The sequence below is a fragment of the Phaseolus vulgaris genome, chromosome 8, assembly GCF_000499845.2.
Source record: "Phaseolus vulgaris cultivar G19833 chromosome 8, P. vulgaris v2.0, whole genome shotgun sequence".
NCBI lineage: Eukaryota > Viridiplantae > Streptophyta > Magnoliopsida > Fabales > Fabaceae > Phaseolus > Phaseolus vulgaris.
The window spans coordinates 12,074,866-12,090,609 of NC_023752.2; the positions used below are offsets into that span (position 1 = coordinate 12,074,866).

The 15,744-nt window shown below is 34.1% G+C and overlaps 1 protein-coding gene across 2 annotated transcripts; it reads right to left on the reverse strand.

The window, feature by feature from the left end:
* Nucleotides 1-320: 320 nt before the first annotated feature.
* LOC137826178 (uncharacterized) lies at nucleotides 321-12,499 on the reverse strand. 2 transcript variants are annotated; one of them, XM_068632055.1, is made up of 20 exons: nucleotides 12,310-12,499; nucleotides 11,417-11,635; nucleotides 9,147-9,255; nucleotides 8,693-9,061; nucleotides 8,477-8,532; nucleotides 7,906-8,152; nucleotides 7,763-7,818; nucleotides 7,125-7,365; nucleotides 6,869-7,032; nucleotides 6,626-6,762; nucleotides 6,447-6,548; nucleotides 5,166-5,307; nucleotides 4,900-4,986; nucleotides 4,669-4,830; nucleotides 4,102-4,455; nucleotides 2,845-2,951; nucleotides 2,643-2,761; nucleotides 1,965-2,242; nucleotides 1,158-1,370; nucleotides 321-788 (listed from the first exon to the last, which is right to left on the reverse strand). In XM_068632055.1, the coding sequence occupies exons 1-20, from the start codon at nucleotides 12,352-12,354 to the stop codon at nucleotides 420-422; spliced, it is 3,576 nt and encodes a 1,191-aa protein (XP_068488156.1). In that variant the 5' UTR covers nucleotides 12,355-12,499; the 3' UTR covers nucleotides 321-419. The 2 variants fall into 2 exon arrangements, with proteins under 2 accessions (XP_068488156.1, XP_068488157.1); XM_068632056.1 differs by having other exon boundaries at nucleotides 8,693-9,074; nucleotides 12,310-12,461.
* Nucleotides 12,500-15,744: the final 3,245 nt, after the last annotated feature.

Here is a 15,744-nt window from a genome sequence, read left to right on the forward strand (position 1 = left end):
TAGAGTTTATGGCATTTGAACATGTAAAAGAACGTCTTCTTGGATCCTCTTGGCCATAACTCTATGGTTGGCCCAAATCTACCCTTTGGTGGGCTTGCATGTGGGCTTGTGCTTGGGCCTCTTCCATCACCCCAAATACTCTTTTACACAAAATATATCACCACAATAGTTACAAAATCATATCTAATCAAATGATCTGAATAGTGCAGTAACATCGACAGTAATCTCTAATAGTTCAACACTTATGTTTCACTAAAGTTATATGTACTTTACTTTGTTTTGGAAAAAATAATTCAATGATTAGCATATTCACCATTCAGTTGAAGTAGAATGCAGACTTGTTAACCAAAGGAACGTTCTATTCTTTGAAAATAAAAAGGAAATATATTAAGTGTTGACATCGTCCTTTGGTATTTCCATTATTCTATCTGATCAAATCTATCAAACTGGTCCATTTCTGGTACACTTAATGTACACTTACCCTTCTTTCTACATTGCACCAATCTAGCAACAGCATTAACTTTCTTAACAACTAGAGGAAGTAGCTCAGCTGCCTCGTCTAAAAATTGAGCTCCTGCTCCAGTTGCAACCTCTTCGCCCTGAAACTTTTTCAATTCTGAAAATAATCGCAGCGTATTCTCAGCTGCTACATCCAACCTACCAAATGCATCCTTGCACAGGGCTATGGTTTCTCCCAGTTCACTCCCTTTATCAACTGAATTTTCTTTGATTGGGAACTTGATTAGTTCACATGTTGAATGTGTTGAAGGTTCTGAATTCTTGATGTCCTACCATAAGCATTTTGAGCAGCAAATATTTCAGCCAAGTCATTCAAGGTCATAAAAAAAAACAGGCTTTTCAAATTCCATTACGACATATCAGAAAAGATCACTTGAGGGATCAGCAGGCATATAATATATTAAGGAAACAGATTTAATGTTCTAGTGCTGATGTTAGTATATTTATTATACAAGTTTAAAAAATCTAACTATCTCAGCAATGCTCATTGAAACATGACCCCCATAAGGGATAATTGAAAACAAAATAACCTTCCATTTACTATCAATCCTAATATTCTTCTTAGAGATTTTCATCATGTTCCGATTCCTAAAGGGGTGACATGGTTTTATAAGCCTGTATAATGCCCTCATACATACCTGTCCCGAAGAAGTTCTCATTTCCTCAATTTCCTTCAGCTGTGAGGATCTGTCTTCTGATATAATATGAGTACCACCTTCATCCTCAGAGCTCTTTCTACCACTTGTATGCCCATCAGGACTGCTAAACAGTTTCTTGCAATCCCCTGGGTAATCCCATTGCACGATATATCTTGAAGAAAACCTTCTAACTAACGACTTCCTTGACTCTGCCTGTACAGATACCAAACTGGGTAAGATTAAGAAAATGACGTTACAGACTCAATAAAATATAAGCAACTGTCATCTAAATCAATTATAAGATATCTAAGTCCTTAAGTTTTGGAGCAATTCCACCTCATCCAGGTAATCTTAATTTCCATAGTTAGTCACATTTCCTCATGAAGACTTGGTAGGTACCTATATTTTTTCATTTAGGATAGCGCAATTTATTTTGGAAAAAAAAAAACATAAATGATGATATCAATATTCATTATCCACTAGACATTTACAATGATTTTCCCAATAAGATCATGAATGACATGTTAATAACTGACAGGTCTTCATCTAATCCATTGGTTGAGGACATCAAAAACACTATTATAGAAGTACATTATTTGAAGCAAAGGAAGTATTTCTTTCTAAATAAAATTAACATCAGAAACCAGCTTTATTTCCAAAATTATATTATGAATTCCATAATAGCAAACTTACAGTGAATTTCCGAACAAAAGTAGGACAAGAAATCATGAGATTAATTCAAATTTGTGGAAACAAGACTTGTTTGTTTTTTAATTCCTTCTCTACACTTCAGAATACAACACCAACCTTGTGCGTATTTGATAAGCTACCAAAATGTTGCTTAAACATGTCACTGTCTTCTTCAGATGGTAGACTGCCCAAATTGCCTTCAGTAGTTGTTTTTGACACAATTCCAGATTCACTCAAATACAACTGCTCTTCTTTACTCTCAGAAACTTCTTCAGAACACCAAGAAACATCATTATTGTTGCAACCAACATGTTCGTCTGGAGCAACACCCATCTTTTCATTCTTGCTAAGGTTACTAAGCCCAGAGGAGTTCTGGTCCTCAGCCCTATGTTGTCCTGCAATAAGCCATTAATCATAAGGTTAAAGCACACTTTTTTTTATGTCGTCTTGGGTTTATTTTATAGAAATTATAGGGTTTTAGATGTAGAGGAAGGAAATTGAGCGAAGAGACTTTGAACGATATTCTACTTATTATTTTGTTAAGATGAATTACAATGTGATGCTATGATCATAAAAGTCATGCACTAACCTTTATTTATACTAATCATATCCTAAACAAATCACTACTATCAGAAAAATATGAAAATAGAAACACTCCTACCAAGAGAATCTCTAAGATACCCCAATTAAACTTCAAAGGAATTTGGTTGACATAATTGGTCTTCTAAGCTATCATCAATAAAGATGAAAGTTGAGAAAACAAAATTATGTGGAACAAACAAGCATTCAACTTACTTATATTCAAGGGAATCTCTGGAAACTTTGTCTTACACAAATCAAGCATCTCCGGGGAAGAAAGTGCTTCCATACAAACAGTGTAAACAGAGTGCCAATGGTTGTCTAATGGAATGTTGCTGAAATTGTAGTGACTTCATGAGCAAAGAACAGATATGCCACCACCAAAAGTCCATAATTGAGATTGAGACTCAACACTTACCTATAAGTTCCTCCTAACCTTGAAGAATCTTGAGGGTTCACAGTATCAGGCAATGGAGAAGCATTATCATATGGACTTTGAACTTTGGTGGACAAAGGAGCAAAAACCTAAATATCATAAATGCAAGAGATATTAGACACTTAGTCAAAATCCTAACACTGCAGTCTTGTATTTAAGGAGCTAAGAGATTTTTGTGTTGTAACTTGTAGCAACTGTAAATTGGACGCCATTACTATGAATTCAATTTTTTTAAATGTTGACACTCTAACAGGATAAGTTTCAACTAGAGTTGGCTGTCTCATTTAATGCCATCATGACAACCATGGATTTTCACCCAAAAAAGTTAATCCATAGATGTGGCTTTGAGCTTAGTTGTTATACCATAATAGCAACAGTAACCATCAGATGCAGATAAAGATTATGTAGACACATCATGTTGTAGATCCCACATCAACTAAAGATAAGGTCAATTTACAATATATAAGTGGAGGCAATACAAGTCAATTTTGTAAGAATGAATTAAACATAAACTCACCTCTTAATATGGTATCAAAATCTATCCTAACAAGGTTTAATGGACCTATTGTATCACTGGACCACCCACGAATATCTAGACCTACGCACGAGGTGTACATGCCTTGGCGTGGACGGGTGTGTTGGAAATCTCACATCAACTAGATATAAGGCCAACTATTGTACCACCTGCTATCGGACCGTTATCGGACCACTCATAAATATCTAGTCTCACGCACGAACTGGCAGATCTTGGCATGAGAGGGTGTTGGAGATCACACATCGACTAAAGATAAAACCAATTCATAGTAGTATATAAGTAGGTTCACTTCTTAATACTTCAATTACCATATATTATATGGATTGATAGTGACTCGATTTTCTCTTCAACAAATGACTAGGACCCGGAACAACTATCTTAGCCCAATTTCATTACAAGGAATTAGTTCTCTTGCACATTCCAAAACTGAATGTCCACTAAAACAACTCCAACCAAAAATAATTAACTTGTACTCTTCAATGATGGACATATATCTGTCCAAGAACATGCTGACTTATAGAGCTTTTGAATCTTCAAAATACTACTGTAGTAGGGGCGCTCAGGATTTTTTTATTTTTTTATAAAAACTTTCATGTTAAGGCGCTCGGGATTTAAATACAACAGAGTTTCTAAGAACTAAATAAATAAATAAATATATATATATATATATATATATATACACACACACTAAAGAGTACACATACCTCTGACGAAGAGCAATTAAGATTCTTGCAGACACCATTTGAACTCGACACTTTAGCTTGTGCCCATTTGGGAAGTCTTGAAACACTAAATTTAAAAGCTGAAGCCTCTGTATGACTGATCCCAGGATAAAGCATTTCATCCCCATGTTGGTTGTTGTTCATCATTGACCAAACACCAGGATTGATCTTGGAATGCAGGAATTTTTCTTTGCAAAATGATAGACAACTAAGAGAGGGAGGCTGACCAGAGCTTCTTGGAGATAATGGATTGTTTTTTTCCATTATTCTCTCCAATATTCTAGAAGACAATGAAGCGGGCAATTTCCACACAAAAACACAACCATTACCATCCACCTGAATATGGATATGTTAATAAAAGAATAATGTTGATTACAAAGGAGAGCACATCAACATGTTTATCTTTTCCGACATGATGAAAATAAACATATGCAGAAACTAACTTACTAAAAGTAAATAGTCAAATGAATTATAAAGCATTCACGTTAAATTGCATATTGTTAACTCAAAAAAATGAATAAACCAACAGTAAGTGTGAAAGAAGCTCACGGAAACTATATGCTTGCAATCAGGTAAGAAGATGACACCAGTAATAATTTCAGCATGCCCTGCTGCCTTTGCAGCCATCTTCCCCGTGATCAAGTCATATATACATATGGACTTGTTAGAGAATGAGCAGACCACGTAAGTGCAGCTTGGGTCCATTATAACCTGTTAACAAAATTAGCTTCGGGTAAAGAAGGTTAACATTGGTAATCACTTTCTAGTAATGAAGCTCACCTTTATAGGTTCTCCAAAAAATTTATCATGGTTGTACGACCTAATTAGTTTCTGAGCAGCCATGTCAAACGTCTTTATCTTCTTATCCTATAAGTATGATAATAATATTAGCACTCAAGTGCGGAATCTGCAAATTGAGTGATAATCTTATCAAATTGACACATGAATAGACTAATTGTTAAAGCATTCACGTGGAAGCCTTCCACAACAGCCGCAACCCTCACTTGAATTTTGATGATTTTCAATGTTGACATCATCTATCTCACCTGCCCAACAGTAACAACAGTCTCCCATGTCAGATCCACAGCCATATCATAGACAGTTCCACGTTGTAAAGCCTTTTGGCGGTGTTGTTGCAAAATCTTATAACCATTATCTGCTATCACCACATCACGAAGAACCAGGAAACTGTGAAAGAAGAATTATGTTTCTGTTAATCACAGAGGAAATCATTCAATGTCATACAAACAATGTTATGTTCACTGGTTATTGTATATTACAAAGTAATTTAAAAACACAAATATGATGACCACATAGAATAAGTATATAATCATCAAATGGTAAAATGTAACAAAAAAATTATTTGTTCTACGAAAATTTGTTGACATTTCCATCCAAAGCTTAGGCTACCTCAAACTGAAGATTATATGGGTCTGTATTTGGAATCTATTAAACTACTTCATAGAGAACTATATTCAAATTAGTGAGGAATTAATTGTTTGTCTGAAATGGTCTTTCTTTAAAACAAATTAGAAATAGGATAACAGCAAGCAAGTGATATTTTATATTTTTTTGAACAGGCTGCAATAGAAACTTTCTGAACAGTATGTTTAAGTGCAAAAATTACATTTCACTTTCTGTCTTTCTCAGATTCATTTTCAAAGGGGCTGGATCTGCTTTCAGATCAACCGAATATTACAATCTTATCATACTTTGTAATTAGCAGACATAAATAAAGCTAAAAGTTTCATTATTTAAATTATAAAAATATGCCACACATTATTAATGTAAAATCAATGCAATTTTTTAAACATGGAGTGCACTGTTCCAATATATATCAAATAGACTACAGAAACCAATTAAAAGTTGGCTTCACCTGAATTTAAAAGTTCATAATCAACCAACCTATAGCTATTTCATGATTAATATGTCAATAAGTAGACAAATACAAAAATGAAGAACTGTAATTTGTTTTGGCTTCTAAGAATGTCTTTCCAGTACATTTTTATAACACACCACTAATACTCGTTAATTGAAAAAAACTCGTTAATTGAAAAAAAAACTTGTTAATTGAAAAAACTAGTTAATTGAAAAAAATCCGTTAATTGAAAGGTACTGCTAGTCACTATTTCCTAATTGCAGTCATTATTCCCAAGAGATTGGTAATGCTTATATTAAATTTTTTAAAACTTTTCTTCCTAAATATAATCAGAACCTTAAGGTGACAATTTTCAGTTTTCTTTTATTCAACTGTTAAGCAAAACTTACATAAACCGTTTTTGTTTCAAGTTTGTTTTGATGTTGTGATGCCAAATCTACTAGCATACCTATCTGCACTACAACTGAGGATCCTGCAACCGTTGCTGCTAATTTTGATAGAAGTCACTGCAGCCGAATGATCATCAATGCTATCAATAAGATCAAAATTTCTGGCACATACAATCAAAAAGTCATTGTAATGTTTAACCAATCAACTAGGTTATCCTTAACAATTGAAGAAGCACACCTTTTCACATCATAGAGATGGATCATACAATCTCGTCCCCCTGAGGCAAGAAAGTAATTGTTTTTTGCAATTTCCTTAGATATATCTTGGGTGGATGTGGTAAAGCTTAATGTAAGAATCTCCTTATCATGAGCACCCTGAAATATCGTGCAGGATATAAATGACCATATAAATGTTGTGAAGCTTCAAATATAGTTTTACAGCACAATAATTTCTAAAATAAACTCAGGTGCCTGAACTCACCTGGAAACATGTGTAATCCGATGTTTGAAGGTTATATATATGAAGGTTTCCTTTGCAATCACCAGCAGCAAGATAATTTCCGTCTGAACTAACAGCAAGTGACCGAAACTCTCCATTTGTAAGATCTGCCTTAACTGCATCGCGTTCAAATGTTCCAGCAGTTACTGCAGCAATAGACAAGAAGAGCACAACTTGTGAGAAATAAATAACTTAAAAGACGAGAGAATTGTGATTTTTTTTCTAACAATCAAGTTACCCAAACATGAAGAACTCAATAGTTCAGTCTTCAAATCTTCAGCGTCATTTGAAAAATCAGATTGCAAAGCAATATCCCATATCCTGATTGAACCATCAGTAGAGCAAGTTGCAAAAGAAATCCCCCCCAAACAACCCCTAGCAGTGCATGCAAGAGATGGATCATGCATGTTTTCACAACATAGGTTCTTGATATCCCATATGCATGAGGAATGTGAAACTAGCACATAAAACTTTGTGACCTGGAAAATAATGACAATTTGTTTTGCATTAACAATTGCAGTTTCATCAACACCTTGTGGCCAACAAAATATGGGGAATAAAGTTTGCTGCATCATACAGTAATTTACAAGCAAAAGACTTGAGTAGCATGAACATAATTAATCTATCATGTCATGAGTATATAACCAATTTAGTATAAACGAAAAATTATTATAGAAGGACTGTTGTGTGTTGTACGTTCAAATGATTTGTTTATATTAGGGCATGATAGACTCAGTCATAAATATATAGGAATAAATTAAACCCTAAACGATGGTAATTGCATCCCTAATTTCTAGTGACAACTATTAAAATATTTAACATGTTAAATATGCTATTGAAAAATCATAATGACAAACATATTATATAAACATTTACCTGATTCACATCATGGATGTCATAGATGTAGAGACTATGATCCCCGTAAACAACAACTGTAGGGAAAACATAAATACATTAGTGCACAACACAAGATTATGTTAAATAGAATTAGCAAAACAAGTGGAAGATTTAGCACTCACCAATCTTTTCTAAGGCCGAAAACTGACAGGCAACTGCATCAGGCAGGGCAAGTAATTGTTCAGAAGCCTGTTCTGGAACTATAGTGTGGCTAACTAAATTGCTTCCTTTAAGTAACTTTTTTGTCTTTGAATATAATATACTACCCACGTATTCTAGAGAGATTGGGGTGAATAATTGGACTGTTCCATTATTGCATGCACAAGCAATTAGCTTTGCTGATGTTGATAATGCAAAAGCTTTTCGAACCTGAAAATGAGAATTTGGGAATAATGAAAATTTCAAAGAACTAACACTCTAACACCATTATAATTCCTCAAACGATTAGCAACTCATAATTAACTTTAAACTAATACAGTTCATAATGGCATGATCAACTTAGAAAGTACAAACAACGTAAGAATGCTGCCATCTTGCACTTAGAACATCATTTACTATTATACGGGAAATATAGTTTTAAGTCTCTACAGATCTGTTAAAAAACGTAATATTTCATCCATCAAGGTTTCCTCTTTGAAAAGATACCTCTGGCATGCTAAGACATATTACAAAAATGAGAAGACATGGACATACCTTCAAGGTCACGGACTTTTCAACCGACATCCCAGAATTAATAAGGTATAAAATTCCTGTAAACAGAAAGGAAACGAATAAGGTGCAAAATGCCAGTAAACAGAAAAAAATGGAATTGTACAATTATCTAACTAATACATTGTGGAAACCAAGAAACACAAATGCCTTAAAATCTTTAAAAAAATACAATCTTATACACTCTGAACTGAATCAAACCTGAATCAGTCAATGTATATATGGGAAAGCAATCACCAGCTTTTTTACAATTAGCATAGCCATTACAGCCCAACACAGAACTGATAGATGTAACAGAGCTTGTTTTATGAATAGAAAGATTGGCAGGCTTTTCATGTATTGCTAATGATGTACTCTTTCTCATCCCTTCATTTAGTTGAGTCTTTCTAGAAGATCCAAGTATCCAGAATTTCAGGTGCTTCTTCCCAGAAGTTACAAAAAATTTTGCATCTGATGAGAAGCTAATATTTGAAATTGTAGAACAAGAAGTTTCTTGAAGCTTTGTTATCAGCTCACCACTCCGCCAGTTCCAAAGGTAAATATATCCTCCAACAGACACCAGATGTTTACCTTGGACAGAATACTATATAATGAGTAAGAAGCAGTAATTATATAAAATTAAAAGCAAGCATATGGATTGTAAAGTGTAACCAACCATTCGGTGAGAGAGAGATGCATGCAACTCCATATAGATGGCCTTTCAATTCAGAGACAACAGATAAAGTAAAAGAATCCCACACTAGTACTGATGACTGGTTTCCTGCCTGCAAAACATAGTAAGATTACCGTATAAAAGTGTAAACAATGAAGCCATTGTGTGTTATTCAGTTATTCCCAATATTTTCCATATCAACACTAGTAGTATTGAATGAGGAACATTTCAATAATGCATTAATAAAGTTCATTTAATGAAGATATAACCGTGAAAAATATATTTTTACTGTAATACATCAACTTCTGTAAAATTCTAATCATAATGGTTACTAAGTTATTGTGTAAAAATTTCAGCATTGACCTACTACTAGCTTGCCTTACCTATAACCAATTCACACCCATTGAACCATTTAGATGCAAAATACACCAATACCTAGCCTCTTAAATATGCTTCCGTCCAAATATAAAATGTAAGATCATCTATGGTGTTTCAATTTTGTAAAATCTATAAAATGTAAAATATTTCTTTTTGATGAAATCAATAATTACAAAAAAAAAATCATAAACTTGATAGCATCCTTTATAATTTCTTTTGGATAAGAAGTGAAATAGAAAGAGTAGTAGTAAAAGAGAAATACAATAAAAAAAATGTTCATTGGGATGGATAGAAGAAATAAGCAAAGTAGATAAAACGAGTAATGAAATCAGTGAGGCATATGAGAGGACTTCCATTTGACCATGAGATACAAGACCATACTACTTCCTAAGTACATATACTATTACCATTTCCACAAAACCTTTTATATATGGTGAGCCACTGTGAACAAGCCTCTTAGGTAAACCTCTCTATGCAACTTTTAATATTGACTGTCATCAGTAACTGATTTTTTATTTGAAACACTATATAAATGATTTTAGGTCTTTAAAAGATGAAATGAGGTTTTAAACGTCCATAGTTTCAGCTTTACTGCTCCAGAACTTCATCCAAAACAATTTATTTCGTCTTCTACAAGTTTCAATGTTATGAACTAGAGAAAAGAACTGGCCTCGAGAAGATCATTTGCACTAAAAATGGATAAATTACAATGTATATATTAATCTCTGAAAAGAGAGGAATGTAATTTAAAAAGTAGAAGGGAGGGCAGGATAATTAATAATCTACATAGGGAAGGCAGTGTAAAATTTCAAAATCATAATTTGATAATACTCAAACTACGGACAGATTCCTCAAACAGTTTTTTTCTATAAATCCAACTGAAATGAAAATTTTAAGCTACCCCAAACATGCTTAAAAAAGAATGACGTGGTAGCTAAAATACTGATATACACATTAACTTTAATTAGACAACAGCACAACAAGCACATAAAGAGTGTTATCTAAGTTTTGTCTGCCAGATTCCCCCTTAAAGGCAATTGGCACTAAGGCATGTTGTCCAACAGATATATAAGTTGCACTCCAAGAGTTGAGGTAGGGAATGTGGAACTGCCCAACTTTGTTTGTTAGATTTCATCTTATAGACAATTACCAAGATAAGCTATAGACTTTTATACCGTGTCAGATTTCATCTTAAAACAAATTGGCATTAAGGGAAGTTGTCTAACAGATATATAAGTTGTACTCCAAGAGTTTAAGTCAACCAATTTGGAACTTCCCAACATTGTCCTCTCTACCAACATTGGTTGGCACAAGCAGTAGCGGCTTGCAGCCTTTAACCAAGTGGTTCAAAGTCAAATCCTGAAAATGTTACTTTGTGTATGAAATAAACCATATTGTAAGAATACCCACATAGTGTGCGTTCAAGGTCCATGACGGTGTTAGTCATTGTTTACAGTGATGAATAATTTATAAATTTTATACTAATACAATGGTTACAAAAAAAAACTGTGTCCTCTCTATAAATAAGAGATTGTTAGGTAACCATTATATAATCAATTCTTACTCATTTTTATAAACATTTTATGTCTCTCGATTTAGAAATCAAAAGCCATCCCACTTCTCTGTCAAACTCCTCTATCCAATTTCAAACAAACCCTCAAACATCGAATGCAATAGCATCAAATATTATTAAGAAAATAACAATCAATATCCACAAGAATTGTAAAATCAATAAAAAATATAAGTCAATCCACCCTTAAAAAGTGCCATCCTCGTGCTAATTCAACAAGACGAAGCTATTTTATTTATAGGGTCCAGAACTTCTTTCAAATTGGTTACTGTGTGAAAGTGCAGAGCAATAATATTAAAACCGAGTTATGAGAATTAACTCTTACCTCTCCAGCGGCAACAAAGTGCCCCTCTCGTGACAAAGCTACACAGCTCAAAGGCTTTGGCATTCTAGTAGACACCATCAAGTGTGACTGAGTGCCCAAATTCATGTCATACATCACCACCACGGAACCTGCCAAATAAGCACATTTGGAGCTCAAGGCATTTGAAGCTAACCCATTGCTATTCTTTGTTGTCAACCCAATTACCTCCTCCAAAACCAGCTGAAAGGGGATGAAAATTGCAAACATCAGGAACACGGAGAGACGCCATTGTGCATTGGTTATGAGAAGAAAAAAGAAATCACGATCTAATATGCAAATTATGCACCAAAATTTAACTAAACGCGCAGAACAGTGTTAAGTTAAGGTTTATGCTCCTCAAAACCAAGATGCATATACCTCAAAAAATTCAAACATAAGGAGCACCCCGAAGAGCAATTACGCGTTGATTTGAGGGACAAAATACTACTTAATAACACGCACTGCACAAATTAACCATGAATCGTGTTTTGTTAGTTTAAGTGACCAAGAATTATATTCTCTTTGAGCAAGGTCTCACTTTTCAGACTTTTATATGAAACAAAAAACACAAAACCATTGAACCGAAAATGTTTTTCCTTCCACGGCTTCTGGTTCGATTTTGTCGACAAACAAACAATTGTTAGGGTTTATAGTTCAAAATTCAAAAGGCGCACTTTTACGTAAAACCCAGAAGAGCCATTACCAATGAATTGGGCGTCAAAGTCACTACTCATTATTTCTAATCACGCAAATTAACAGTGAAATTTGGCTTAACTAACAGCTTCTAGCTTGACTTTAAAAATCTATAGGTTTAATAGGTTGGAAAATAAATAAAAAATGAACTTTGTTTTGAAGATGAATAACTAAGATGAAACCTTTGAGACTGGGTCGGGCTTGCTGAGTTTGCGAGTGGCCTTCATCGTCGTAAGAGAACGTAGGAATCCTCAGAGCATCTTCAGCTTCGCAAAGCTTCGTTGCATGCTATCACTCAATTTTCAGTGAAGAGAGAGAGAAGCGGGAATTTTGCAGAAATGAAAAAATGCAAATTAAAATTTAGTAAGTTATAAAAAAAACACTTCTGTGAATTAAATTATTTATAAAAAAAGTTAAATTCTGAAGAAAAAAAAACTATTCCAGAAATTCTTACTGAGTTTATTCACCCAACCCAAATCTTAAAATTTAAAAAGGTATTTATTTTGAGTTAAAGGACATTATTTCTTTCTACTTCCAAATTTTGAACTAGTAACTGCAAAATCAAATAACTAGTGGTTATATTTTTAATTTGTTAAAAAATAAAAAATTATAAGTAATATTTTTTAAATAAAGAGTGAGATTTATATGATGATAAGAAGTGTACTTTTATTTTATTTTATAACTATGATACAAATTATTTAGAGTTGAAAATGTTTGTCTCAATATGATTGATTATATCAGTAAAAATAGAATCATAAATCACTATCGTTGATCCTACAAAATCACTTTTCCTCTATTGATGGTTTGGAAAATACAAATGTTCTCTCAAAGTTTTGGACTGATCCCAACGAGATGGAAGAGGATGACAGTGATATTAGGGAGGAAATAGTTTGCACTAAAAGAAAACTAGGGAGACCACCTAAGAAGAATGGCAAATCCAAAAAAACTGCTAAGGCAGTTCTCTCCACAACGTCGCAATGAAAGTCTCTTCATTTTTCTGGAATGTTAGAGAATTAGGAAACCACAAAACTGTGGAGATTTTGATTAGTTTACTCAAACTACATAAACCTCTTCTGGTATTTCTTGCCGAACCTATGGTGTCGTACACTGATGTTTTTGAAGTCATTTTAAAATCTGTTAATATGCATTTGGTGGCTACGTCTCCTATTGTTAATATAGCTGCTAAGCTTTGGTGTTTGTCGGTTCCTAATTTGGTCCGAAATTTCTTGGTAAATGAACAATTTATTTATGTAACTTGTCATTTGCATGATAAATGTTTTAGTTTTACAGGTGTTTATGGTGCTACCACATACGTGGCTAGACGGGTTTTGTGGAGGGATCTTAGTTCCTTCATAGGGCCTTAGTGTATTATGGGTGATTTTTTAATGTTGTGCTCTCGACAGATGATTGTAAAGGAGGGGTGGCTCCTAATCAAGTTTCTTGCAATGAATTCCTTGATTGGATTAATACTAATGACCTTTCTTGTATGCCTTTTACTGGAACTTGCTATACTTGGTGTAATGGAAGGAGAGGGCTCCATAGAATTCATAGAAGATTAGATAGGGCGTTATGTAACAGAGTGTGTTTGGATGAATGGGATTCTTGTACTTATCAGGTTCTTGTTAAAAATTGTTCTGATCATCCCCCTATTCTTACTAGTCTTGCTAGTAATTCTTTGAGGAAGGTTAGCAATTTTCGTTTCTTTTCTATGTGGCTTCAAGACGCTTCATGTATGAAGCTTATTCATGATTCTTGGGCTAATAAGTTTGTTGGTTGTCCTATGTTTATTTTACATCATAAGTTAAAAAGGTTGAAAGTTGAGCTACGTGACTGGAATAAAAATTATTTTGGTAATGTTCACAATGCAGTTCTTCTTCAATAGGGTCTTCTCCTTGGTATTCAACAAACCTTAGAGACTGTTAGTATGTCTGATATTGATGGGCTTCTCTGTCAAGAAAGGATTGCTAAGGAGGAGCTTGATCAGGCTCTTCACTGTCAATATTTGTTTTGGAAAGAAAGGGCTAAAATGCTTTGGTTTAAAGATGGGGTTAGAAATACTGCTTTTTTCCATGTGGTGGTCAAGAGGAGGAATAATTCTAGTGGGATTCATCGTCTACGAATTGATAATGTTGTTACTGAGGATCCTACACTCATTGAGGAACATATTTTGGACTTTTATAAAACTCTTTATCCTGAGTCTATTTCTCATTATCAGGATACAAACAATATGGAAGATTTTATTGGTACTTATATTCCTGAGTTGGTTTCCTTTGAGGAGAATATGATGTTGATTAAGTGTCCTGATTTTTTGGAAATCAAGAATGTTGTTTTTAACCTTAATGGTAATAGTGCTCCTGGTCCTGATGGCTTTGGTAGTGTTTTTCATCGTTCTTGTTGGGATATTATTGGGACAGATGTTTGTAAGGCAGTCCAACAGTTTTTTAAACAAAACTAGGTTCTCCCTGGAATGAACAGTAATGTAGTATCTCTTATTCCTAAGATTCAGGGTGTTGAATCTATTAAAGATTACAGGCTGATTGATGTTGCTAATTTTAAATTTAAGATTATTTCCATGATTTTGGCAGATCGGCTTGCTCTTGTGGCTGCCCGAATTATTTATCCTAATCAGTATGGGTTTGTGCAGGGCAGACAAATTCAAGGTTGTATTAGTATTGCTTCTGAAGCTATTAACTTGCTTTCTAAAATGGTTCACGGAGGCAATGTGGCTTACAAAATTGATATTCACAAAGCCTTTGACACTCTAAGTTGGAAGTTTTTACTATTAGTTTTGTCACGCTTTGGTTTTCACCCCTCATTTGTCGGTTGGATTAGTACAATTCTCCGTTCAGCTATGCTTTCTATCAGAATAAATTGTAGTTTGGTAGGTTTTTTTTCCTTGTAGTAGAGGTGTTAGACAAGGTGATCCTTTGTCTCCTATACTTTTTTGTCTTGCAGAGGAAGTTCTTAGAAGAGGTCTCTCAAAGCTTGTGAATGATAAGAAGATTCTACATATGGCTAGTCCACACGGTTTTCTCACTCCCTCTCATATTTTATATGCGGATGACATTTTTATTTTCTGTAGGGCGGATAATAAGTCTCTTAGAAATTTGAGTAATTTTCTTAAAACATATGGTGATTTCTTTGGTCAATATGTTAATAATTCTAAGAGTAATTTTTTCACCATGGATAATTCTACAAGGTTTGTCACCAAAATTCAGCGTATTCTTTCATGTAGTCATGGTTGTTTGCCTTTCACTTATTTAGGAGTGCCTATCTTTGTTGGTGCTCCAAGGGGTCGTTTTCTTCAACCTTTGGCTGATAAAGTCAAATTGAAGCTAGCTTCTTGGAAAGGTGGTGATTGGAATATTCCATTATCTTTACAGCATATGCCTCATCTTTTTAGTCATATCATGGTTAGGGCAGTACAGGATATTCCTAATTGGATTCTAGATGAGTCTGGTTGTCTCACTCTTAAATCAACTAGGACTTTTTTCTTGGATCCAGGGGTTTCCTGTGGTTGGGTAAATTTATTTGGTCTTCATATATTCCGCCTTCCAAAACTCTTGTCCTTTGGAAAGTTTTTCATGGGCGACTTCCTACAGATCAGCATATTCAAA